At 36.7% G+C, this 22,483-nt stretch overlaps 1 protein-coding gene across 1 annotated transcript in view; it reads left to right on the top strand.

Annotated features, from left to right (window-relative positions):
- The window catches only part of CUL4A (cullin 4A), a 37,517-nt gene extending 15,530 nt beyond the window's left edge, over positions 1-21,987 (top strand). The window contains exons 9-20 of the mRNA XM_064646456.1: positions 1,937-2,004; positions 5,264-5,382; positions 7,863-8,055; positions 9,477-9,581; positions 11,267-11,377; positions 11,743-11,828; positions 12,849-12,956; positions 14,159-14,272; positions 15,426-15,531; positions 19,108-19,280; positions 20,138-20,290; positions 20,552-21,987. Of these exons, the coding sequence (XP_064502526.1) occupies positions 1,937-2,004; positions 5,264-5,382; positions 7,863-8,055; positions 9,477-9,581; positions 11,267-11,377; positions 11,743-11,828; positions 12,849-12,956; positions 14,159-14,272; positions 15,426-15,531; positions 19,108-19,280; positions 20,138-20,290; positions 20,552-20,647 (1,432 nt within the window). The 3' untranslated portion in view covers positions 20,648-21,987. The remainder of the gene's footprint in view (positions 1-1,936; positions 2,005-5,263; positions 5,383-7,862; positions 8,056-9,476; positions 9,582-11,266; positions 11,378-11,742; positions 11,829-12,848; positions 12,957-14,158; positions 14,273-15,425; positions 15,532-19,107; positions 19,281-20,137; positions 20,291-20,551) is intronic.
- The last annotated feature ends 496 nt before the right edge of the window (positions 21,988-22,483 follow it).

Raw genomic sequence — 22,483 nt, 5'->3', positions numbered from 1 at the left:
TTTTCTGGCAATATTATTCACATTGAAATATGTGGAACTATTTCTGTATATAAAGTTAACACAGATATATATTTTTATTTACTGTTTTGGTTAAAAAATGAATTGGTATGTTGTATTTTCAGTCTAGATAGACATCAAGTTCTTTCTTTGAATCTTGCCCTTAGTTAAAGGCTTAGAAACCTACTTTTAGAAGGCTTCAGATTGATTTCCTTTCCTTACATTAGGAAGCAGCAGTTCTTAAAATTAGTGTCCTTGAGTTTTCCTGGGGTCATACTATCTCTGTGTGTGTGCATGACAACAGCAGAAAGGATGTTAAATTTAGTTACTGGATTTTGTCTTGAGATGGAAATGATACTTCCAGGACAAAACTGTCATGGAAAACATAATTCCAAATACTTCAAACAATGCATGGAAAGTGTGTCATTGAAGCCCACAGAAGGATTCATTTAGCCTATCAGTACATGCCTTTCTGGACAGCTGACCAGAATAAGCATGTTTCCTTGTCAATCTGTAGATGACCGAGGTATGTGACTGAGGCCATACAGAATATATCTTCAGGCTCATTCCTTAGCTAGCAGTCAAGATAAATAAAATACTCATTTTGTCTGCTTGTTAGGATATTGAGTATTTTCTGAACCTGATGTGGTTTGTCTGTTTGTGTCTTCTTTGAAATACTTGTACTGTCTCATGGGGAGTCACATAAGCTTTTCTGTCTGGTCTTTGGCGAAGTGTTGTACCAGTGCACCAGGCACTGTGTGATAAGTTGCCTCCTTTTGTGCAAGTCTGGTTGCCAGTACCATCATTAGTGAACCCAGTTCTTGCATTGGAAAGAGAAGTGATCAGTCTGTTCTTTTCCACATCATTTCTGCCTGTCAATGCACTGTATACCTGTTAAGTCATCTCTTTCCCAGAAAAAAGAATCTTGACATTGCATTTGTCTCCCCTGTAGCTTGTGCTGAATACTTTGATCATCCCTGCTCCCTTCTCTGAACCTTTCCAAATTCTAATCTAGTCTTTTTGAGATGAAGGGCCTAAACTGGTGTATTGTACGGAAACTCAGGCATGTCACTGGTGGCCTCTTTCAGGAAAGATAGTGTTTTACCAAAGGTACACTTATGTTTTAGCAAAAGTGCATGCTGCTCTGTAAAAGCCTTCCATAAATCCAAGTTGAGCATCTCTCTTCTAAGAAATCTAAACTAAGGATCTGAGAACCAGTTTTATAAAAGTTAACTCAGAAATAAATGGTTGGTCTTTACATTGTCACATTGTAAGCAGTGGTAGAATTTTAAATGTTAAAATTAATTACCCTTTGCATTTCAAGCAATTTCTTTCATCTTTTATGCTATGAATGGTGTAAGGGAAAACTTGACATTATTTTTTGGTTCCAACTCTGTGAATGTATCAAACAAATACTTGATAGGGAATATTCAAGGACAAATTTAAAATGTTTTGCAAATTTGAGTCTTATAGTTCTAGCTCAGTTTATGCTTGTGTAGGTACATAACACAATTAGATTGAGTTTTAAACATCACCAGTCTATGTTATCTTGGTTTAGAGTTCAAACCCTTGGAGGTTTTTGGTTTGTTTTGTTGTTTTGTTTGTTTGCTTGTTTGTTTCCAAAAGTCAGTATAACTTTTTTCCAGTAATGCTTTTGTATTTATTTTTGCTATCTCAGCTTCTCTATTCTACTGTGTAAAGACTTTATTTTTAGTGTTCAAACCTGAATTTATTTTTTAATTACATAGATGGTTTATTGTTGTCTTTCTTGTCTTATATCGCATGTGACATTTTTGTCTTAATTTGTAGCCTCTGTTTTAAGTAGAAAATTGTTGGGGGTTTTTTGTATTATAATGTAAGTTATACACAATTACACTGTGACAGAAGGCAACTCTCTTATACTCTCATGTTTCTAATATACTTTTCTTGCCTAATTTAGGAAACCACTGATTGCGTGTGTGGAGAAGCAGCTACTAGGAGAACACTTATCAGCTATTTTGCAAAAAGGTAATTTTTTAAATTCATATAATCTTTGATAATCTCTCATACTCTGCAATAGCTATACAGTCCACAGCTTTTACTTTAGGAGGCATATTAGCCATGGGAAAAACTTCCACAGACACAGAAAGCCAACCCCCTGTGATTATTACACCCATTGTGACAAGTAAATTGTGTAAATGTTTAAAATAAAATTCCATATTTGTAAAGGTTACTAAGCCCCTAAATCTCCTTTGACTTGCAGCACTGGACTTAGGAATTAAACCTTTGGAACTGCTTATTTACTAGAATTATATAAACTTCTAAATGAGAGCTGCAGTTACTGTTGTAGCTTCTTTTACGTCATAATCACACAACTCCAGTGCAATAGTTTCACATATTCTTGTGATTGTGTAGTTCAAGAATCATGAGTTACTGGAACTGGCAGCATTTGAGGCAATGAGCTTTCATGTGATTTTGTCTGTATTTTACTTTCTCTCTGGCAATTTCAGGTAAGAGCTGCAGTCTTCCTAGGAAGTCCTTATTCAGACATTAGTGTCTTCAAATCACCATTGCTTTATTCCTCTTAACTTTTAATATCTCATTTTTCACTGAATTTCTGGATTTGGTCAGTATTCCCTGATCCTTTAATACTTTAAATGATCTTTTCCTTCTTTTTCAGTAGCCATATCTTAGGTTTTAGATCTTCTATCAAATTGTCTTTTCATCTTTATTTCCTTTACTGCTGCAAAACAGATGTACCTGATAGTCTGGTATCTTTGAGCTCCATCACTTACATGTTTGTTAATACTTACATGTTGTTATAAATGCCCCTTCCACGTCTTTCTTTGCCCCCTTTAAAGATGACACATGCTCACAGTTTTCTCTCAGCTGCTCTGGGAATGGGTCACGTCACTGTTTTCAACATATTTATAAAAATGAGCATGGTCACTCCATCTTAGTTACTTTTAAACTTATAATAAACAGAAATCATTATTTTTTGTTGATATATGTCAATTTTGGCTGCTCTTCAATATTATTTTTAAGTAACTTTTCCAGTGATACATTTGTTTATCAGGTGCCTTAAACAGAAAGTATGTGGTCTTGTTTTGAATTGAACTTTCTCTTGGTTTACAAGGTACATGAACCATCCATGTAAATATGGAGATGTTTGTACATTATTCTAGTTACTATGCTTCAGGACTCTAGTATTGTTGGATCAGCTTTTGCATTCTATGTCTGCACTTAAAAGAAAAAAGTTAAAAAAACCAGCATCACTTGACTTGCATAACCTTCTGTATTCATTTGATTCAGAGCATGTTGTAATATGCTTATAACATCCTAGTATTCTGTGCAAGTAGAAGAAAATACTGCCTTTTGTAGGTTTTCTTCATTAAGAGAAGGCATGTGAGGTAGTCAGTTTGATATGGGAGAAAAAAAGCTTAAAAATGCAGAGTCTGTGTAAGAAACTCTTTTTGGTTTTCCTTGTATCGCTACAACTGCCATTGGCTAGATATTGGGGTTTTTCAGTTGTGAGTACAATAATTTTTCCAAGGCTGTAACAGTGGTTTCTGAAAACTGTATGAAACTTTTAATCAGTGAACTTTGCTATATGTCCTAATCACATAAATGTGTGATAAAATTTTCAGTCACAGAGCTCAAGCTAGAAGAAGAGGAAAGGTTAAACTTTATGATCTAGACTGTAGTAAAGCAATTAGTGTATTGGTGTCTTTAAATGAGTAGTAGATGATGCTTGGATGTGATGAAATGGGCATTTCTGAATTAAGAGAGCGGGAGTTGTTCAGCATGGAGAAGAGAAGGCTCCAGGAACACCTCATTGTGACCTTCCAGTACTTAGCAAGGGCTTAGAAAAGAGGGAGAGTGACTTTTTTACGAAGTGGTGATAGGACAAGGGGGAATGGTTTTAAACTAAAAGAGGAGAGATTTAAGAGCAGATTTTAGGAGGAAATGCTTTATTTTGAGGGTGGTAAGGCACTGGAACAGGTTACCCAGAGAAGTTGTGGATGCCCCATCCCTGGAAGTGTTCAAGAAGGTTGGATGGGGCTTTGAGCAACCTGGTCTGGTGGGTGGCCTCTTTGGCCATGACAGAGGGGGTTGGAACTAGGTCATCTTTAAGGTCCCTTCTAATCCAAGCCTTTCTATGATTCTTTGATTTCTATGATTCTAACTCCATGCTCAATGCCAAACCACCTGTATTTGAGACCGTGTAGTCTGTTGTCTTACATTTAAAGTATGTTCATTCTTCTAGTATCTCAAAAGTTTAGGAAATCTCAAAATATCAGACAAAAGTTTACCTGACATCATTCTTGATCATTGCTTGCCTTTCTGAACATGTAAGTAAATTATAATACACAGTGAAAGCCTTTTTAAGCTGAAAAATACAGTAGAATATGGTGTAATTCTGTAGTGATTGAAAATCCTTTGTAATCTAATACCATTTAAAAATTGGCCTAATGAAATACATTTTGTGAAGTGGGACAGTTGTGCAGTGTCAGCTACACTGATGATCTGAATTGTCAGCCTATGTAAAATCAAGCTTTGTGGTTTTAAAAAAAAGTCATAAATCTTTGATGCTGTGCTCCCCTATTACTGAAGCCTCTGTAACTGATACCAGACAATGTATCTGATTACGCTGGAACTACATTCATTATATTCTCAAACGTAAAAATGTGTACTAAGTTGTTATTTGCTTGTTATGTGCCTTGAGCTTCACTTCTCCATTTGTTAAACCAAAGCTTAGTCTCATGTAGGGTGAATTAGTAAAGCAAAAGTTGCTTGAAAGGAAGTTGTAGTCTTGTGTTATTCCATCAGTAGAAGCATAGAGAATTCCTACCACATTCTTAATCTAAAAACATGGTTCACCATGCTCCACAGAAAAAAATCTCAAAAAGTATTTATCTTTAAATTTAGGGCAGTTTACTTAGCTTACTGTTTTCTTTAGAGAATCTTGATAGAACTGCACCCTGTAAATTCAGCTCTCTTCATAACCATTCTTGCAAAAGGCTTACGGTCATCACGTTGTTGGGAATGTACTTCAGTTGAAATGCTTTTTAAAATAGTATACCATAAATCATTTCATCCTGTTTAAACAAGAGAACATATCACTTGCTTTCAGAAATTTAGTTTTAAAATGTTCATACTTTTTAAGCACATGGGAGGGAGCATCTTGTCTTTTGCTGTATTGCATATTGATTTCTCTAATATATTTCTAACTGTATTTATGCAACTGTATTCAAATTTGCTATTTCTTCTAATTTAATTTTTTTAGGACTTGATAACCTGCTCGATGAAAATAGAATATCAGATTTGACTCAGACATACCAGCTGTTCAGCCGGGTAAAAGGTGGGCAGCAGATCCTTTTGCAACACTGGAGTGAATACATCAAGGTATTTCCAAGATCTGTTACTGATGTCAGAATTTATGCTGTTATAAATGTCTTCTGTGAAACCCAAGAATAATATGTAGGTGTATGCATCAGAGTTCTGTTTTAAGCAAATATGGGGAGGGATGTTAATGCTTCCCCCCCCAGTAGCAATCACATGATGAGAAACAGCAACACCTGTTTCGGTTTTAAATTTCTACTTGGAAATTGCTTTCCTTATAGGTTTGAACATTATACAAGATGTTTTGGTTTGCTCTGCTTTTAAATAGAACCACATGCACATGTGTTTGGAGTATGCTGGCCTGTACTATGTGTTTTTACTGCAAATACACTCAACTGTTTACATATCTGCAAAAACATCAGAAACATCAGAACATTGCTATTCTACAGTGCTACATATAACCAACCTACAGCAATGCTGATGAATGTTTAAGCTATTTTGAAGGGAATGCTCCTATTGAATAATATGCATATGGTATACTGCCCCAGAGAGTGCATTTTAGTGCTCTGCGAGATGAAGGCAGGAAAGCTTCACAGAAGATTTTTGCCTGTGGAGTTGATAATTCCTGCTGGGGTGGTTCTCCCCTGAATTGCTTGTGTGTTCATCAGCCTTTAGGACTTAAGTGCACAATATCAGTTCATTTCAGAGGTGCCTTTCCTGCACACCTGTGTCTGGAGTTTGGCATGATCCACCAGTGTTGCAGCCCATGGGAGTGGGATATAGACACCCCTCTGTCCTCCAGAACTGAGGTGGAGTTTACTCCACAGGGTGTCATCCAGTGTCCCCATACACAGTCCATGGATCCATAGGCAGCTGGGCCAGTTGAATGGTTTGCTGTGGCTGAGGAGGAACATCTTTCTCCTTACTTGATTCCAGATCAGGCTCCTGACTTAACTCTTGTGCTGCCTGCCACTCCATACATAGACTCTTCTGTGATCTGTTTCAACACAGTACCTGGGCAAGGTCAGTTTTATGCCTCTTTAGTAAACTAAAGAGGCTCACAGAAAAGTCCAAGGAAAGAAGTAGAAGTTCAAGACAGATAGGAAAATAAGGAAAGGAGGACCTGAACCTCTCCTTTCACAGCAGCAGGTTGCTAAGTTGGCTTATCATACACTAAGTCTCACAGACTCAGACCTGTGTTTTTGAGATGGCTTTTTAGATACTCAAAAAGTTAGAAATCCTTTTCTGTAGTGTCAGTAAATCTCATTTTGGACATTCTATATGACAAAATCCATTAAAGAGAGGCTTTGAGAACTTTTAAAGTTTATCTTGAGTTATGGGCTGAAGGTCTGTGCTGTATTGTCATCACCTTTTTAGGACTTCAGAGGTGGTACTTGGCTTTCTGTATCTCGATTTGCCATTTGCAAAATGGGGGGAATGCCTTGCAATTTTATGAACAGAACTGATAGAGACTGTGAGATGCCCAAATACTGTGTTAATGAAGGAGAAACTGTGATAAGTGGAAGATCTGATGGACTAGGTGATCAGAGGTCCCTTCCAGCCCAGACCTTTCTGTGACTCCGTGATACACATGTTAAATCTAAGGACCTTTGTGTTCAAGCAGCTTTGTGTTCAGCTTCACTCTGAAATGTGACTTGAGAAATATCTCCATGATTATGGCAATTGCTAATTATGTATTGAAGTGGAACTTCTGAGGTTTGAAAGGGATTTCCCCATGTTTTACTGTTGTTGTGGCTAACATGCTTCAGTTGATGAAAATAGTAGTGTTTTGCTGTTACTGTGCAGATGTTTCCCCTTTCTCACCTTGAAAAACTGACCATTCTGTCCAGGGCGCTGATCAGTGTTACTAAGCAACTGTAAGCAAATTGTCCAGTAAATTTAAATCCTCCATTACAGAATATTTTGAGTCATTAGACAGATGGTGTTGTATCTAAGATAATAAATGTAGGACAAGAAGTGAAAGTCAAGTCTGTGGCTGCTTCTTGTGTATGGGAAAGTTTTGTTTCCTTGCAATTCAGCTAAGTTTTTTTTTTGCTTCAGAACCCTTCCTGAAAGAGGAGTCTTAGAGTGATGAGCAGCAGTTGAATTTTTGCCACCTGTTCCATCAATAGAGCTCTCTAGTGGATTTAAGAAAAATAGTGTGAAGTTTTCTATTACACTTAACATTTCTGAGGCAGTTTCCATATAATTTATTTTACATGAATCATGTAGTTCTCTAACTGTAAACTTGCACGTCATAGTCATGTCTACTGTGTATTTATTTTATTTTTTTTTTAGCATTTGTCTTGAATGTATATAATCTTTAAATCAAACAATAATGTATGAAATCCATTAATGTGTGTCTGGGTTTTTATTTTAAATTTCAATGCATCTCATTTTTTGAAAACTTGAAGTCACATAAGTAGCTCTGTAAAAAAAAAATTACTCTTTCTAATGAGAAATTTTATAAGGGTGAATGTGTCTGTTGGGGGAGATAGGTAGCACTCTAAAGTATTTTACTATCAAAAGTGTTTGTTTTACAGAACTTTGGGACAACAATAGTGGTTAATCCTGAAAAAGACAAGGATATGGTGCAAGAGCTACTAGATTTTAAGGATAAAGTGGACCATATCATAGAAGTGTGCTTTCAGAAAAATGAAAAATTTATAAACTTGATGAAGGAGTCCTTTGAAACATTTATCAACAAGAGACCAAATAAGCCTGCAGAATTGATAGGTACACAAATATTTTTCTGTAAAATATTTCAAAAATCTATAGAAAGCATGATAAGATATTGCTGCTGAGTGTGCTAGTGCAATAGTGGTGCAGTACGCATTCTGCTTTAGGAGACTCATTTTTGGGATCCGAGGCAAACGTTAACCTGGGAGCATCGCGGGTTCCAGGAGCTTGGGTGTGCCGTAGGTGTGAGCACGGTGTCCTGACGGAGCATGTCACCTGCTGCTGCCCCTGCGCTCTGCTGCTTGCACGGTGCTGGTGCTAACAACTGCTCAGAGAGCGTGGTGCTGGTGCTACCAGTGGAGTAAATGCTTAGGGGGAAAGAGCAGCCGTGGCAAATAAAAGGGAACTGGTTTCCATTGTCATAGTAGAGGAGTTCTTTGGATGTTCTGGATCTTTCGGAAATGACTAAGCATAGCCCATCTATCTGCCTTGAAGGCTGAGGTTGGGATAACGATTTTAAAGCTTTCAGATACAAGGAATTTTAATAGAGGAAATTCGAGACCTTGAAAGGGGAACTACTACATATTAAGGGAGAAGAAGAATAAATATTTTAAAAATACTATTACTTGGTTTATCCCTGATCCGGCAAAAGCTATTCTGACTATTTTGCCTGCAGCAAAACTGGAGCTGTGGCATTTTACACCAGGAGAGGATCCTGCTCCTTGGTTGTTTGTTTTTCCTCTGTACATTCTTTTACCTTTATTCAGCTTATTTTGTGACTTCCTTCTGAAATCAGCTTTATGTAGGACAGATTGCACAACACAGTGATACAGGTTAAAGCTGTGATATGGGCTGCTGTCATTTGTGGATCATGGTGTTTCAGCTCCTGCAAAGGTTTCCTTCTTACACAGGAGGTTGTATAAGGATACTAATGTGGCTTAATAAATACTTAGCTAAACTCAATGCTTAACCTTATTTCTGGCATTCTGAAGCTACTAACTTCAAAGTAGTGCTTCTGTTTAAATTTTGATATGCTCCCACCAAGGAGCATGAGGGACATGGTAAAGGTCTACAAAAATATAGTCCTCTTTATGTTGTTTGTTTCTGTTTCTCATAAATACATTCATATGCATTGTACGCTTCCAAAACATTGTCTTTCAACAAGAAATGTGCTTGTTCAGACTCTAACACAAAATGTGGGAATTTCTAATGCGATAATTTTAATCATTATACTGTATTCATTTTTTTCTTGGACTGTTACTTTTTGCAGTAATTTTCCATTGTGCTGGTAGTACAGTAGGACTCTGTGTTCCCACTGAACATAAGGATGGGAAAAGGGAAAATAGAAAGTTTTACATTTATCCTGTATTTTAACATATAGTAATATTTAACACATAGTAATATTTCAAGTGGGAGATGCTTAAGTTGGTTATTTTAGATTTATTTTTAAACTGTTAAATGATTTTATTTATTTGTAGCAAAGTATGTGGATTCCAAGTTAAGAGCTGGTAATAAAGAAGCAACAGATGAAGAGCTGGAAAGAATCCTTGACAAAATCATGATCATATTTAGATTCATTCATGGTAAGAAATAGCACTTCACCGCTGATGCAATTGGAACTGTTTTCCTTGCTCCTAGCAGAGATGCTTTCCTCTGAATGTAAGAGATCTTTTTCAGCATGAGTTTCTGCTCTACTTGATCTTTAATTCAGGTTGCCTTACACCTGAAGGAGCACAATAAATACACCGGGGAGACAAAGTAGTTCTATGGAGATTGGAAAGTTACAGACCTTTTGCAGTCTGTGGGTGGAGACCTAAGAGTCAGAGCTGTTGCTGGGAGTTTTTTCACATAAATTAACCACATCTGTAGCCACAGCCTCTCCTCTAACAACAGAGAATGGATGTTAGTACAGATTTTCTCTTCCCTGTCTGCCTCGGTAGGTTGTAGGTGCAAGTAGGTGAAAATCCAGCAACTAATGGCTTCTCTTTTCTCATTATGGCTGAGAGGGAACACAGCAGAGGGCTCAGCACAACAGGAAAAAGTGTTATTGCTGAGTTTTACTGCCTTTTACTGCCCCTCCCTCATATATGTCCCTATCTGAGCAAAACCCTTAAATGTGTTAGGAGATTTTTTTTTCCTAGATGGGATATCAGGAAAAAAAAAGTGGTCTAGTCTAATAGAGATGCATGGTCACTGCTTTGGGGGAAGTGGAAGACGTATCCTGGGCTGGGGTAGAATGAGCAGGTATTACCCAATTCTGTATTAGTTTGTTCTGAGATCTGTCGGGTTCTCTCTTCATAAAATCCAAAACAAGTATAATATAATGGGAAAGCAGTCAAGTCATAAAGTAGTATCATTTGCATCATGATTTTTATCAGATAGAGATGGTGATTGAAAACATGGCAACTTGTCAGTGTAAGAAGTTAATTTCTGTTAATTCTGAAATTTTCACCAGCTCTTTTTCTCTTCATGTTTTTTGAGCTAAAAGTGCAAATTTTATTTTGAGCTGTCTAGTGTTAAAGAGCAGATGATAGTCAGTAGGTAGTTTCTAGGCATTGGACTTTCTGGTAATGTCTTGTTGCAGCTGTTCCATGAAACATCACTTTACCAGAGGACAGGTTAGAGAAGAAAGAAGTCTATGGGAGGAATTGCTACATTGGAAGGTGTTTACAAGGAATTGAGGGGCTACTGTAGACAGTGCAAATAGTGCCTTGAGTTACAGTGAATTTGTTCCTCTTAAAAGTGAAACAACTTGCTGATATCTTGACACTGTCAGTAGAAAAGATATGCGGAAGCTTGGGTTTGAGGTGTGAAAGTTTGTGGGTGTCTGTATGGCTGCTTCATTTCAAAAGGCTATTGGCAAACCAAGTGGGAAGACTTCTGTCAATTTTTCTTCATCTTAGACTTTTAAAATATATTCTTTAATACACAGAAAACCTCCTCTATAATTTCTTTTAATAAATCAAACCACAGGAGGGAGAATCTTCTTCTGCCCCGCCGAGTAATTTCATGTGGTTTGTGGCTGATCCAATGGGAAATACAATGCAGTCCATGTTCCTGGGGCAAAAATAAGAAAGGTTTTGTGAAATGTGTTAATAGATTTATTAAAATATAAAAAGAACAAAATGTCTACAAATTTTTCTTCACTGCTGCGTAGTGAATATTCTTCTGAGATCAGCACGCCACAAGAAAGGCTTGTGTCACAAATTATGCAAATAGAGTGTATTATTTCAGTTGTATTTTATTTTTTGTTTCAATTTCTTTATAGGGAAAGATGTTTTTGAGGCGTTTTATAAGAAAGACTTGGCCAAAAGACTGCTGGTTGGAAAAAGTGCATCAGTAGATGCTGAGAAGTCCATGTTGTCAAAGCTTAAACATGGTAGGCATATTCAGATGTGTTAAATTTGTATCACTTTTTGGCACATAAATTGGAATTCCTGTTTTCTCATTTTAAGAAGTGACAAGCCAGATTTTAAGTAATAACAACTCTTATTTAAGTACTTAGCTATATATATATCACAGCTTTCATTGTGCTCAGTGAGAACTATTGGGCTGACCTCTTAAGTATGAGACTGGTTCATTTAATGTACCTAGGAACCAAATCCTTAAAATCCTTAAAAATCCACCTATTTGTGAGTGCTCTGTAACCTGGCACATGTGGCTTGACTGTCTCAGATTAAACCTTTATCGCTTGTTCTGTGCTTCTTTGTAACTGTGGGATCTTTGCTTTAATTTGTGTGACAGAATGTGGTGCTGCTTTTACCAGCAAACTGGAGGGCATGTTCAAGGACATGGAGCTGTCAAAAGATGTCATGGTACAGTTTAAGCAGGTACATTTACCTTTTGTTTGCAAACTAAATTTTCAGAAGTCATGGGGAAATATTTAATATTGTTATACTTTGGATTAGGCTAAAATTAAACAAAACAGCTTTTGAGCAGGTCCTGGTCATAATAAGAGAGTCTATAGACTATTCTGTTTTTACAGAACAGAATTTATTTATTGTATATCTATTCAGAGATAAGCTTATTTTATAGTTTTATTTGATTCTTTTTTAAGTAAATTACAGTCTAAATACTAGATAGTAATTTAGTCAACTGACATCTTTTAAAGTCTTTATCCCTTAATTCTGTAAACTGTTGGTGATCTGATGAATCCTTTGTGAATGGCCCACACCACAGTAACTCCCTGAAGGTAGCTAAGTGTGCAGAAACTGTGCATATCTCAACCCCAGAGTTTCCAACCTGTTGGTAATCAAGGGAGTGCTTGGAGGAAATACTGTATATGCACACCCTGTTGTTCTCTCTGGGTACTTGTTTTGGGGCCTTATTGAAGACAGCATTCTGAGGTAGAGATCAAACCCAGGACACTTGCTCCTGTAATAAAATACTGAAGTAACTTCTCTCTCCCAGAATTTGCAGCCTAGTTTGACTGATGCTATGCTCAAATTATATGAAAATGTTTTGTATAACAGATGTGAAAGTCCAAAGGGATCCTGTTGATCTTATGGTCCCTGCCATGGTTTCTGCCATGATAAAAAGCTTTTCTTTTGCTTTATTTGCATGTGATTAGAGGTCTTTGACCTCAATATCCTGTAGAGACAGTGGTCTAGGATATTTCAAGGCATGTTGTTCTTTCTTTGTACTTCAAACCACTTGCTGTGTTTTGAAACTGGGGAGGGGGGCCTTAAATAGTTATTCAAAATCCTGGTAAAGCATGTCTAACCAAGGATGTGGCATGTAGAAATTTTTCATTGTTATAACTAATTTTAAATTTCTAATTAAATATATCTTTATTTTCTAATTAATATGCAGACAGTATACTTGAATGATTTTTGTCTCTTGTATTTTAGTATATGCAGAACCAAAGTGACCCAGGAAATATAGACCTGACAGTAAATATATTAACTATGGGATATTGGCCAACTTATACACCTATGGAAGTCCACTTAAATTCAGAGGTTAGTGTTTAAATTCTTCTTAATCCACTGTAGAGAGTGGAATCATAATCACTATCACAGGCTGAACTAATGCACTTCATTAAATGTTTTTCTGCTAGATATTTAAGGGGGTTATGTCATGTTAAAGATTGCAGGATTGCAAAAATTGTAGTGAGTAAAATCCTCTTTTTTCAGATGATTGCTTCACTCAGTGTGGGTTTTTTACCTGTTTAATAATAGTAATAATAATACAGAATTAGTATAAAAAAAACCTCCTATCCTCACTTAGCATTGCAGTCAAACAAAGTCAGTTCACCTTAACTTAGTCAATCTTTAACTACATTGGTTAGGCACTTTGATCTAGCCAATAGTTATGTTACTGCACGTTCCTTTTTTCTGAAAGATCCTTCCTCTGTTCCCTGCAATGTGTCACACAAAACTAACCCCTGCATTGAAACAGTATTTGCACAAAAAAAGATTGCTTCCAAGTCGAGAGATTTTTGCAAAGCTCCTGCCAGTATTGGTGGAGATTGAAATATGTATTTGTAGTCCTGTTTCCTGCAATAACCTTGTTTGATCTGAAGTGTGGGAAGCACTTCAGAGGCCAAAGGTGGGAGTGGGGTTCCCATTCAATTCAGAAAATGTGGAAGCTTTTATGCTCTTGCTCCTGAGGCATCTTTTCCTCTGTGGCAGACTACTTTGGAATGATCTAGCCTGAGCAACACGGCATGAAAATGAAGGGGTAGAAACCCCTTACTTAGAAGTAAGAGAGTATAAAGTACTGGAATCAGATTTGAATTCCAGTACAGGACAAAATACAGGAAGAACATGGGAGCAGATGGTAGTTACCAGGGCAAAGGTGTGAGATGTATGCTTTTTGTCTGATGACTTTTTGGTCAGATTCATAGTCCAGGACAAAAAAGTATTTATTTTTGATGTTTAAAACCCTTTACAGGGGGGGGTTATTTTACTTTTATTTAAAACAAATAAAACAAAAGCTAAAAAACTCCAGGGAAATTAAAAGTTATTTTTGAATTGAGACTTTCTTTTGTGCATGGTTGTACTTGAGAGCAGAATTTTGCTCTTTGGGTTAAAGTTTTCCCCACAAAAACACTTATTTTGAAACATGGTTGAGGAGAATAAAGCAATTACATGCATGACATCATCTGGTGTCACTGCATTGGTAAAAAGCTAATAAATGTTTTTCTCTGTTTTCTTTACAGATGATAAAGCTTCAAGAGGTATTTAAAACCTTTTACCTGGGAAAACACAGTGGTCGAAAGCTTCAGTGGCAGACCACTTTAGGGCATGCTGTCCTAAAGGCAGAATTTAAGGATGTAAGCTTTCCTGTTTTAAAGCTAAGTCTGTCGGGATAAAATTTAAGTCAATTGTTTGGAATCTAGACATGTATTGTATTTTTATAAAGGCAGTAACATTTTTATGGAGGAACAATCACAATTCAACACTGTTATTTTATATAGAAAGTAGGCTTTCTATAATTAAACTGAAATACTGCCTCGCTAACAGAAGACAACAGTGTGATACCTTGTGGTAATACTCATTTGATAGGAATTGTTGCTTATTCAGATAAAGCAAGTTGTGATAAAACAGGAAATTAATGAAAGAAGACTGTAGCATCTTTTTCTTTTTAATCTGGAATAGTTTTGATCATAGAAATACCAGTGATGCTTTTAGTATGCTTAACTGATAACCAGAAGAGACTGAAGGGTGTTAGTCATGTGATGACTGTGGTTAAACTTTAAATGCTTGTTGAATTATTTACCACATTGTTTCTTAATGTGGTTTTCTTCTGTCCCATGCTATATCTTGCCTTGTAATCATGCAGTTTCATTGAGCCACAACAACGACAAAAAAACTTGAATTCTTTTGCTAACTCATTGTGAACATGACTCTTGGAGGTTTAGTCATTACATAAGAGTAAGATGGATGGGCTTGTAGTTGTCAATTGACAGAAATGTCCACAGCTGGCTGAAGAGTTCAAGTTCTTTGAACATTGCCTGTTTGTACAAACATTGTGTTACTGATAATACTGTCCCTGTGTGTCATAGTAAACCAAAGTTTTCTTTTGTTTCTTTCATATCTGATCCAATGCCAAGATTTCTTTTGTATTAGTTTATCTCCAATAAAATGAAACTTGAGTTAATTACTAAGAGATTCAATATTGATGGTGGCAATGCCAGAATTTCATATATTGTAATTAAAATGAAGTAAAGGATGGGAAGTAAATACCAGGCCATTCTAATGAGCTTCTGCTGTGTACTGTATTTCTGCTGTTAGAGGAGCAAAAAAAAAGAGTCTTTAGAAATATCCTGTTTCCTCAATACTGCCTGTGTGCCAGGCATTCTAAAATGCATATCTCTTCTAGAAATAGAAAAGTAAATGTATGCCTTCTGTAACTTGTCAGATGTTGGGGGTACAGCAGAAAATTTTCTGAATATTACTTCTAATTATTTGATATTTGTCTTTTAGGGGAAGAAAGAATTTCAGGTATCGCTCTTTCAGACATTAGTGTTGCTTATGTTTAATGAAGGAGATGAATTCAGTTTTGAAGAAATTAAAATGGCCACTGGTGTAGGTAGGAAGAACACTTTCTGATTCTTAAATGTATTAATTGAGTGATTGTGAATTATGATTTGGTATGTAAATGCCTAATTTTAAGAAATTTGCCTTGGTCATTAGACAAACTTCATGAGCCAATAGGATACAGACACCAGAAGAAATGAAAACACACTACTGGTGTTTCTTAGTGTATTTTTCTTAGTGTGTAACATGCTTCACAAAATTAATAGTAAGAGCTGTATAGCATATGCTACTACTAACAACCGATTAGATTTACAAAACGTGTCATTGCAATTCTTAAAATTCAAGTGGTGATGTACTGTTGTGTGTACAAATTATTTTCATTCCATTAGGTTCACATACTAGATTTGGAAAATGATCTGCTGTAGAATGCTGTCATTTGGGGGTGTTTCAGGAGAGTATTTTCAGTTTGAACTGTTTTGAGAGCTCTTCCACCTGTTTCCTATTACTGTTGCTGGAGTGCTCCATTTGGTCTGATTAGTTAAGAGCAGCAGTGTTGTGCTGGATGTATACTGTGTAACTCTCTGCCTTCTGTGTTCTTATGTTCTTGGGTGGGGGTTTTTTCCAAATTCTTACACCTTCTTGAGATAGTTACAGCCATAACTCTATCATTTCTTTACTCTCTGGAAGTTCTGCATCAATCAGCAGGTTATACCGAGTAGCCCTTCACATGTTGAAATTTAAGATTGACCCAAACCAGCAATGCTGAAAGAGTATTTGAGCCCATACAAGTACTAAAATATTGTAATATATTTAGTAAAATACTGTAAAATGGGGATATCAAGAATCTTTGCACTTCAGAAGGCAGTACGGTAGCTTCTTAGCATCAATGCTTCAAGCTGCTTAGTCATCTACTCCATTAATGGTAAAGGAGCTGAAGAAAATCCATGCCAGTGTGAATGATAAATACCAGGATAGCCTCCAGACAGGCCTATTAGGTCAGACTACAGTGTTTACTGAACAAACATAGGTTCACACAAGCCTGATCTGCGTCCTTCTTTCTTATCTTGTATTGCTGTACCTTGGAGTTTGCATTCTGGCTGCCTGACAGCAACAGATAAAATCTGCTGCATGGACATCCATTCCATTATAGCACAAAATAAAGAATTTCAGTAGTGTTTTTAAGGCAGCTGGCTGGAATTGATAGTTGGGAGCTACCTATATGTTACTGCACTGAGTGCCATGTCTATATTTTTCTCCCCTAGAGAGAAGTAGTATAGGAATGTGTGTAAGAAGGACAGTTTATGGTCCAGAGGTTTCCTTTGGGGCCAGGATCAATGCCATAGAAGCCATTCCTCCTTGTCCTGTCACTACATGCTCTTGTAAAAGGTCCCTCTTAATTATTTTGTAGGCATTAACTGACCGTGGTTGGAATTTGTTTTCTAGTCACTGTTACAATAAATTACCACCAGTCTCTTTAATGAGATTGTTCCTGATACATTAGTAGAATTAGAAAATGCATAAACTGTCACTCAGAGAAAGAATGCTTACCTTCTCTCTGGTAACTGTGGTGCTTTAAGATGTGTTGTCCAAATAGGCACATAAGAACGCAGAGTATTTCTCATTGTCAAGGAAGCCTCTAGGAGGTGCAGTTTTTACTTCTACTTCTGTGGTTGATAGGTAATTGCAGATTCCTTCCTTTTGGCAACCTGCAAGTTCTCATACAAGGCAGAAGTAAAGCTCCGAAGTGTTTTACAGCAGCTTTGTGTTTGAACAAAAACACAGCTCAACAGTCGGCATTTACTGAAGTTGAAACAGACAAAATGTGTCAAATGTCATACAAGCCTGTTTAGTCCACGTGGTTTGAAGGGTTTTTTTAGTAATCATAGAGCAGTTGAAGTTTAGAAAAAGGAAAAGGTCTCTCTGTGTGAAAATTAAACTATTTTAAAAATAGTAATAGTGTTAATATCTTTATTGATGATCTGGATGAGGGGATTGAGTGTACCATTAGCAAATTTACAGATGACACCAAGTTGGGGGTGTCATCACCAAGTTGGGGGGTAATGTTGATCTGCTGGAAGACAGGAGGGCTCTTCAGATGGACCTGGACAGACTGGAGAGTTGGGCTGATTCCAACGGGATGAGGTTCAACAAGGCCAAGTGCTGGGTCCTGCACTTTGGCCACAACAACCCCCTGCAGTGCTACAGGCTGGGCACAGAGTGGCTGGAGAGCAGCCAGGCAGAAAGGGACCTGGGAGTTTGGATTGACAGGAAGCTGAACATGAGCCAGCAGTGTGCCCAGGTGGCCAAGAAGGCCAATGGCATCCTGGCCTGGATCAGGAACAGTGTGGCCAGCAGGTCCAGGGAAGTGATTCTTCCCCTGTACTTGGCACTGGTGAGGCCACACCTGGAGTGCTGTGTCCAATTCTGGGCCCCTCAGTTCAGGAAAGATATTGAGGTGCTGGAGCAGGTCCAGAGAAGAGCAACGAGGCTGGTGAAGGGACTCAAACACAAGTGAGGAGAGGCTGAGGGAGCTGGGGTTGTTTAGCCTGGAGAAGAGGAGGCTCAGGGGAGACCTCATCACTCTCTACAACTACCTGAAAGGAGGTTGTAGCCAGGTGGGGATTGGTCTCTTCTCCCAGGCAACCAGCAGTAGAATTAAGAGGGCATGGTCTTAAGCTGTGTCAGGGGAGGTTTAGGTTAGATATTAGGAAGAAATTTTTTACAGATAGAGTAATCAGACATTGGAGTGGGCTTCCCAGGGAGGTGGTGGATTCTCCATCCCTGGAGGTTTTTAAGATGAGACTGGATGTGGCACTTAGTGCCATGGTCTAGTAACCATGGTGGTGTTGGATCAAGGGTTGGACTTGATGATCTCAGAGATCTTTTCCAACCTGGTTCATTCTATGATTCTATGAATCTTTTATTCAGCTACCCTGCACTTCAGCACTAGATTGCAAAACCTCTTTCAATTTTTAGACTAAAACTCTGTTCAGGAGATCCAGCAAAACTGGTGACAATCTTATATTGTGAATAAAGTATTCTAGAGAATGTTTTAATGCAAAATCTTGATACAAAACTTTTCAACATAATTATTAGAATGTTTAAGATTTCATTTTATCTACTTGTCCAAATGCTTTTAGCCTTATATATTAGTAGAAAAAAATTTCCTAACCCACTTGTTTCTACTACTTTCCTGCTGTGGGGGAAGTTTGACTATAATAGCTATCAGCTCTACCCTCTTTCAAAGCATCTTTCTGTCAATTTAGGCTTCTGGTTTTTTTACTCTATTACATTTTTTTTGGTGTGTGTCAGAAACAGTGATGAAATCATAAACCAGGCTCATGTTAATGTGAAATCTTCCATCTATTTTGCATGGAAAGCTCACTGAGATGAGCCTCAGTCTGTCTTTCTGACATACACAAATCTGTGCATGCTCTGAGCACTTACCTGTGAAAGATGTGAGTCTGAGCTTTGAAGGCTGTGAGTTGTTTCCTAATTGGGACTTGGCTGGAAGAAAGTATTAACATAAAACCAGTAACTTTTCAATTGTATTTCTAGATTAATCACATAAAACTTCTCATGTTAATGCTTTGTTGTGCTTTCTCTCATATTTTGAACTTCTTCACAGAGGACAGTGAGTTAAGAAGAACCTTGCAATCTTTAGCTTGTGGAAAAGCACGAGTATTGATTAAAAATCCAAAGGGCAAGGATGTAGAAGATGGAGATAAGTTCATCTTCAATGGTGATTTCAAGCATAAATTGTTTAGAATAAAGATCAACCAAATCCAAATGAAAGAAACAGTATGTATTTTTTTGTATTCATTCTGTTTATATATGAACTGTTCATCTAGATATCCCATGTGAAAAGACAATCTCTGTATTTCCTCTTGTAGTTTTTGCATATGGGGAAAAGAGAAAGGTATTTAATTTTTTTGGGGTAGTCAGGATGACTCACAGAGGCAATAAAGATTTTAAAACTCATTGGAATCGAAAAAATTTAGGTTCTTTCCTGTGCTTCCAAATTTAAATGCTTATATATTAGACTGAAAGGATCTTGTAGATGTTTCAGTCCATCTTAAAAGTTTCTGTGGTATTGCTGAAGTGTTGGTACTATACTGAACTCATAAATCAAATGTCACCACGTTGCTTCTATATGTAGCAGGTAGGAGGGCTATAAAAATCAGAGTTGTCTCTGACTTTGCAGCAGATGTCCTGGTTGTACCTGAATCCCAGTGCTTGACAAAAGGTGGCATATTTTAATTAACATTAGCTTGTTTGTTTTTTGCCTGTGCATATTAAAATTCCTAAAAGTCAAATTGGTGTTTGGCACAAAAGACTGTTTGGGCTGTTGAACTGGTGAGTGTTCTCTCAGAAAGCTGAAGGGAGTTTTTAAGATTTAGTTTAATTTATCAAATAGATTTAAAATAAGACATACCTTATTTTTTCCTTTACATTATCTTTAATTTTATCTTTGACTTGCTTTAGCAGTACACGTCAGAATCACTTAGCTCATAACATGCAGTAACACATGCATCTGTCTCAAGGATAAGTAAGAGTAGATGAGTTTTCATTTTATTGTAAAGGTTAACAATAGAAATATAATTAATAAAAATAGTGATAGAAGGTGATATGATTTGTGGTGTTCTATTGTTCTTTAGGTTGAGGAACAGGTCAGCACAACTGAAAGAGTATTTCAAGACAGGCAGTATCAGATTGATGCTGCTATTGTACGAATAATGAAGATGAGAAAGACTCTTGGTCATAATCTTCTTGTTTCTGAATTGTATAATCAACTGAAATTTCCCGTAAAGGTAACTTATGTTTTTGTTTGTCAAACCATCCAATGCTTATTTAAACATATGTAATACATTTTTTCTATTCAGCTTGTCCATAAGAACAAGAAATGTGAAATATCATAGAATCAAACCTAATTATCAAGGTATTGATACTTAGTAGTAAATTAACTATATACTATGGTGCATTTTCTTATGTGGCTTTTAGCAGTCTTATTGTCTAAAATATATTTGCATTTATATTACTTACTGTTATACTAATCTCATCTTTCCTTCTAGCCTGGAGACTTGAAAAAGAGGATTGAATCTCTCATTGACAGAGACTATATGGAGAGAGACAAAGACAACCCCAATCAGTACCACTATGTTGCATAATGGAGAAGTACTTTTATTTAAAAAAATAAGAAATAAACCCAAAAAGTAAAAACCAAAATCATCCACATATATCTTCAAGACACCAAATACCTATGCTGTTCCAGACTTTCCTTTTAGCAGATTTCAGGTTGATGTATATTCTTCAACCAGCTGCATGCACTGCTGTGGAAAAGAAGCAAAATGACATGTTCATTGATCACCCTTGTCAAGACTCCTTACTAATTTTAAACATCCTGGGGTGTTTTTATCTTTCGTTACTCTTTTGTTCTTCTAGGTTCTTCAAAATTTAGTTTTACAGTTTTGTTTAACAATGTCATTGAAGTTGGATGGAGAGGTAAAATTACCTGTGTGAGAAATACTTCTGTGATGGATGCAAGTGTGGTTTCTTCATTTAGGTGTTCCTAATTGCATCCGTGAAGTCCCTATATGCTGCATTCTTTAGCTACAGTGACAACCTGGGTATCTTTTAAAAATCCTTAATTGATGAACACTTATGTACAAGCAGTGTTGTTGAAATACACTGAATTTTTGAAGTTATGAAAATCCTTAAACTTGGGTTCAGTTAATTTTCTTTCAAGTTACTACAAACTTCAGTCTGGTTTGGATAAATCAGGTTTTGAAGTGAGATCTGTGAAGTGCCAAGAGGACAACTGCATTCAGGTGTGTACTGAGCTGTTGGATTATTTAGCTAAAAAATGGATTGTTCTATGATTACTACTTCTGCTGGCTTGGGTGGCAAAGATTAGATCTGAGTCAGAGGCCCTACCTCATTTTAGGGCAACAAGTGTTTCACTTTACAGCAACAGGTGTTTATGTAATTGCTGTAACATTTAGTTCTGCCTTGAAAATAACCTACAGGGAACCTACTGTACAGTGTGCTCCACTTTAAAAAAAAACAAACAAAAACAACAAACCTTTTTTTCAAAAAACTTATGGTCTCAATATTGTGAAAGCATAGCTTCATGTCTTGAAAGACTAAGGATTTTGTGAGTACTTTGTTACATATTGTATATAAGTAAGTCGATTTGAATTCAAGAATGAAAGACACTGTAGATCTGTTAGATAATTGTAACTATAAGGAAGACACCATTTGTGATAATACTTAAAAGACTGTTTATTTTCCTGTTTTGCATAGGGGTGTGTTTCATTCTGAAAAAGAGCTATCAAGAGCGTTTTGATCACTACATAAATGAGAATTTAACTGAGCAATATTTTCTTGAGGATATCTTATAAAGTTTATGTAACTTGGGTTTTGTGCATTAGTTAAAAGGCCACCACCTCTTCTTGAAGTAAACATTGTTGTCATCTGGATCTACATATTAAAAGTCCTTATTCTGTCATCTGGTGTCATTAATTTTATTGCATTCTCCTGAATTATTTTTGTTCTCTTTGTGTTTAGAAACTAAAAACGTTTAGTTTATTGTATTTAAAGCATATTTAATGTTGTAATTTAATATAGACTTATTTTAATATTTGAATCTTCATTTAATGCAAATAAAATCTTTAAAGCGTAATAATGTCCTAGCTTTTGTGAGAACGGCACTTCAGTTTATTTGTGCAGTTGGTTCTTCAGTGTTATTTACACAGTTCAGCTTGTAGTTCATTTTCTTTGTGTATGGAAACCGATCAGATCCATCTTACTAGACTTCTAAACCAAAAAGGAGTATGTTCCTCGCAGAAATGTAATGGCCAGAGGCTTTATCCACACCAAAAGCTGGCAGTAATGTGCAGTAGCTGATAGGAAGCAGTGAGTGTGTCCTGCCTGCCCCTTCTTAGCCCAAATGTCCTGGTTCAGTGGTTTTAAAGAATAGATTAAAAGCAGCGTTGTTATCCTGA

The sequence above is a fragment of the Pseudopipra pipra genome, chromosome 2 (genome assembly GCF_036250125.1).
Source record: "Pseudopipra pipra isolate bDixPip1 chromosome 2, bDixPip1.hap1, whole genome shotgun sequence".
Classification (NCBI taxonomy): Eukaryota; Metazoa; Chordata; class Aves; order Passeriformes; family Pipridae; genus Pseudopipra; species Pseudopipra pipra.
Note: the sequence above shows the minus strand (reverse complement) of the source record. Positions and strands in the feature narration are given on the sequence as shown.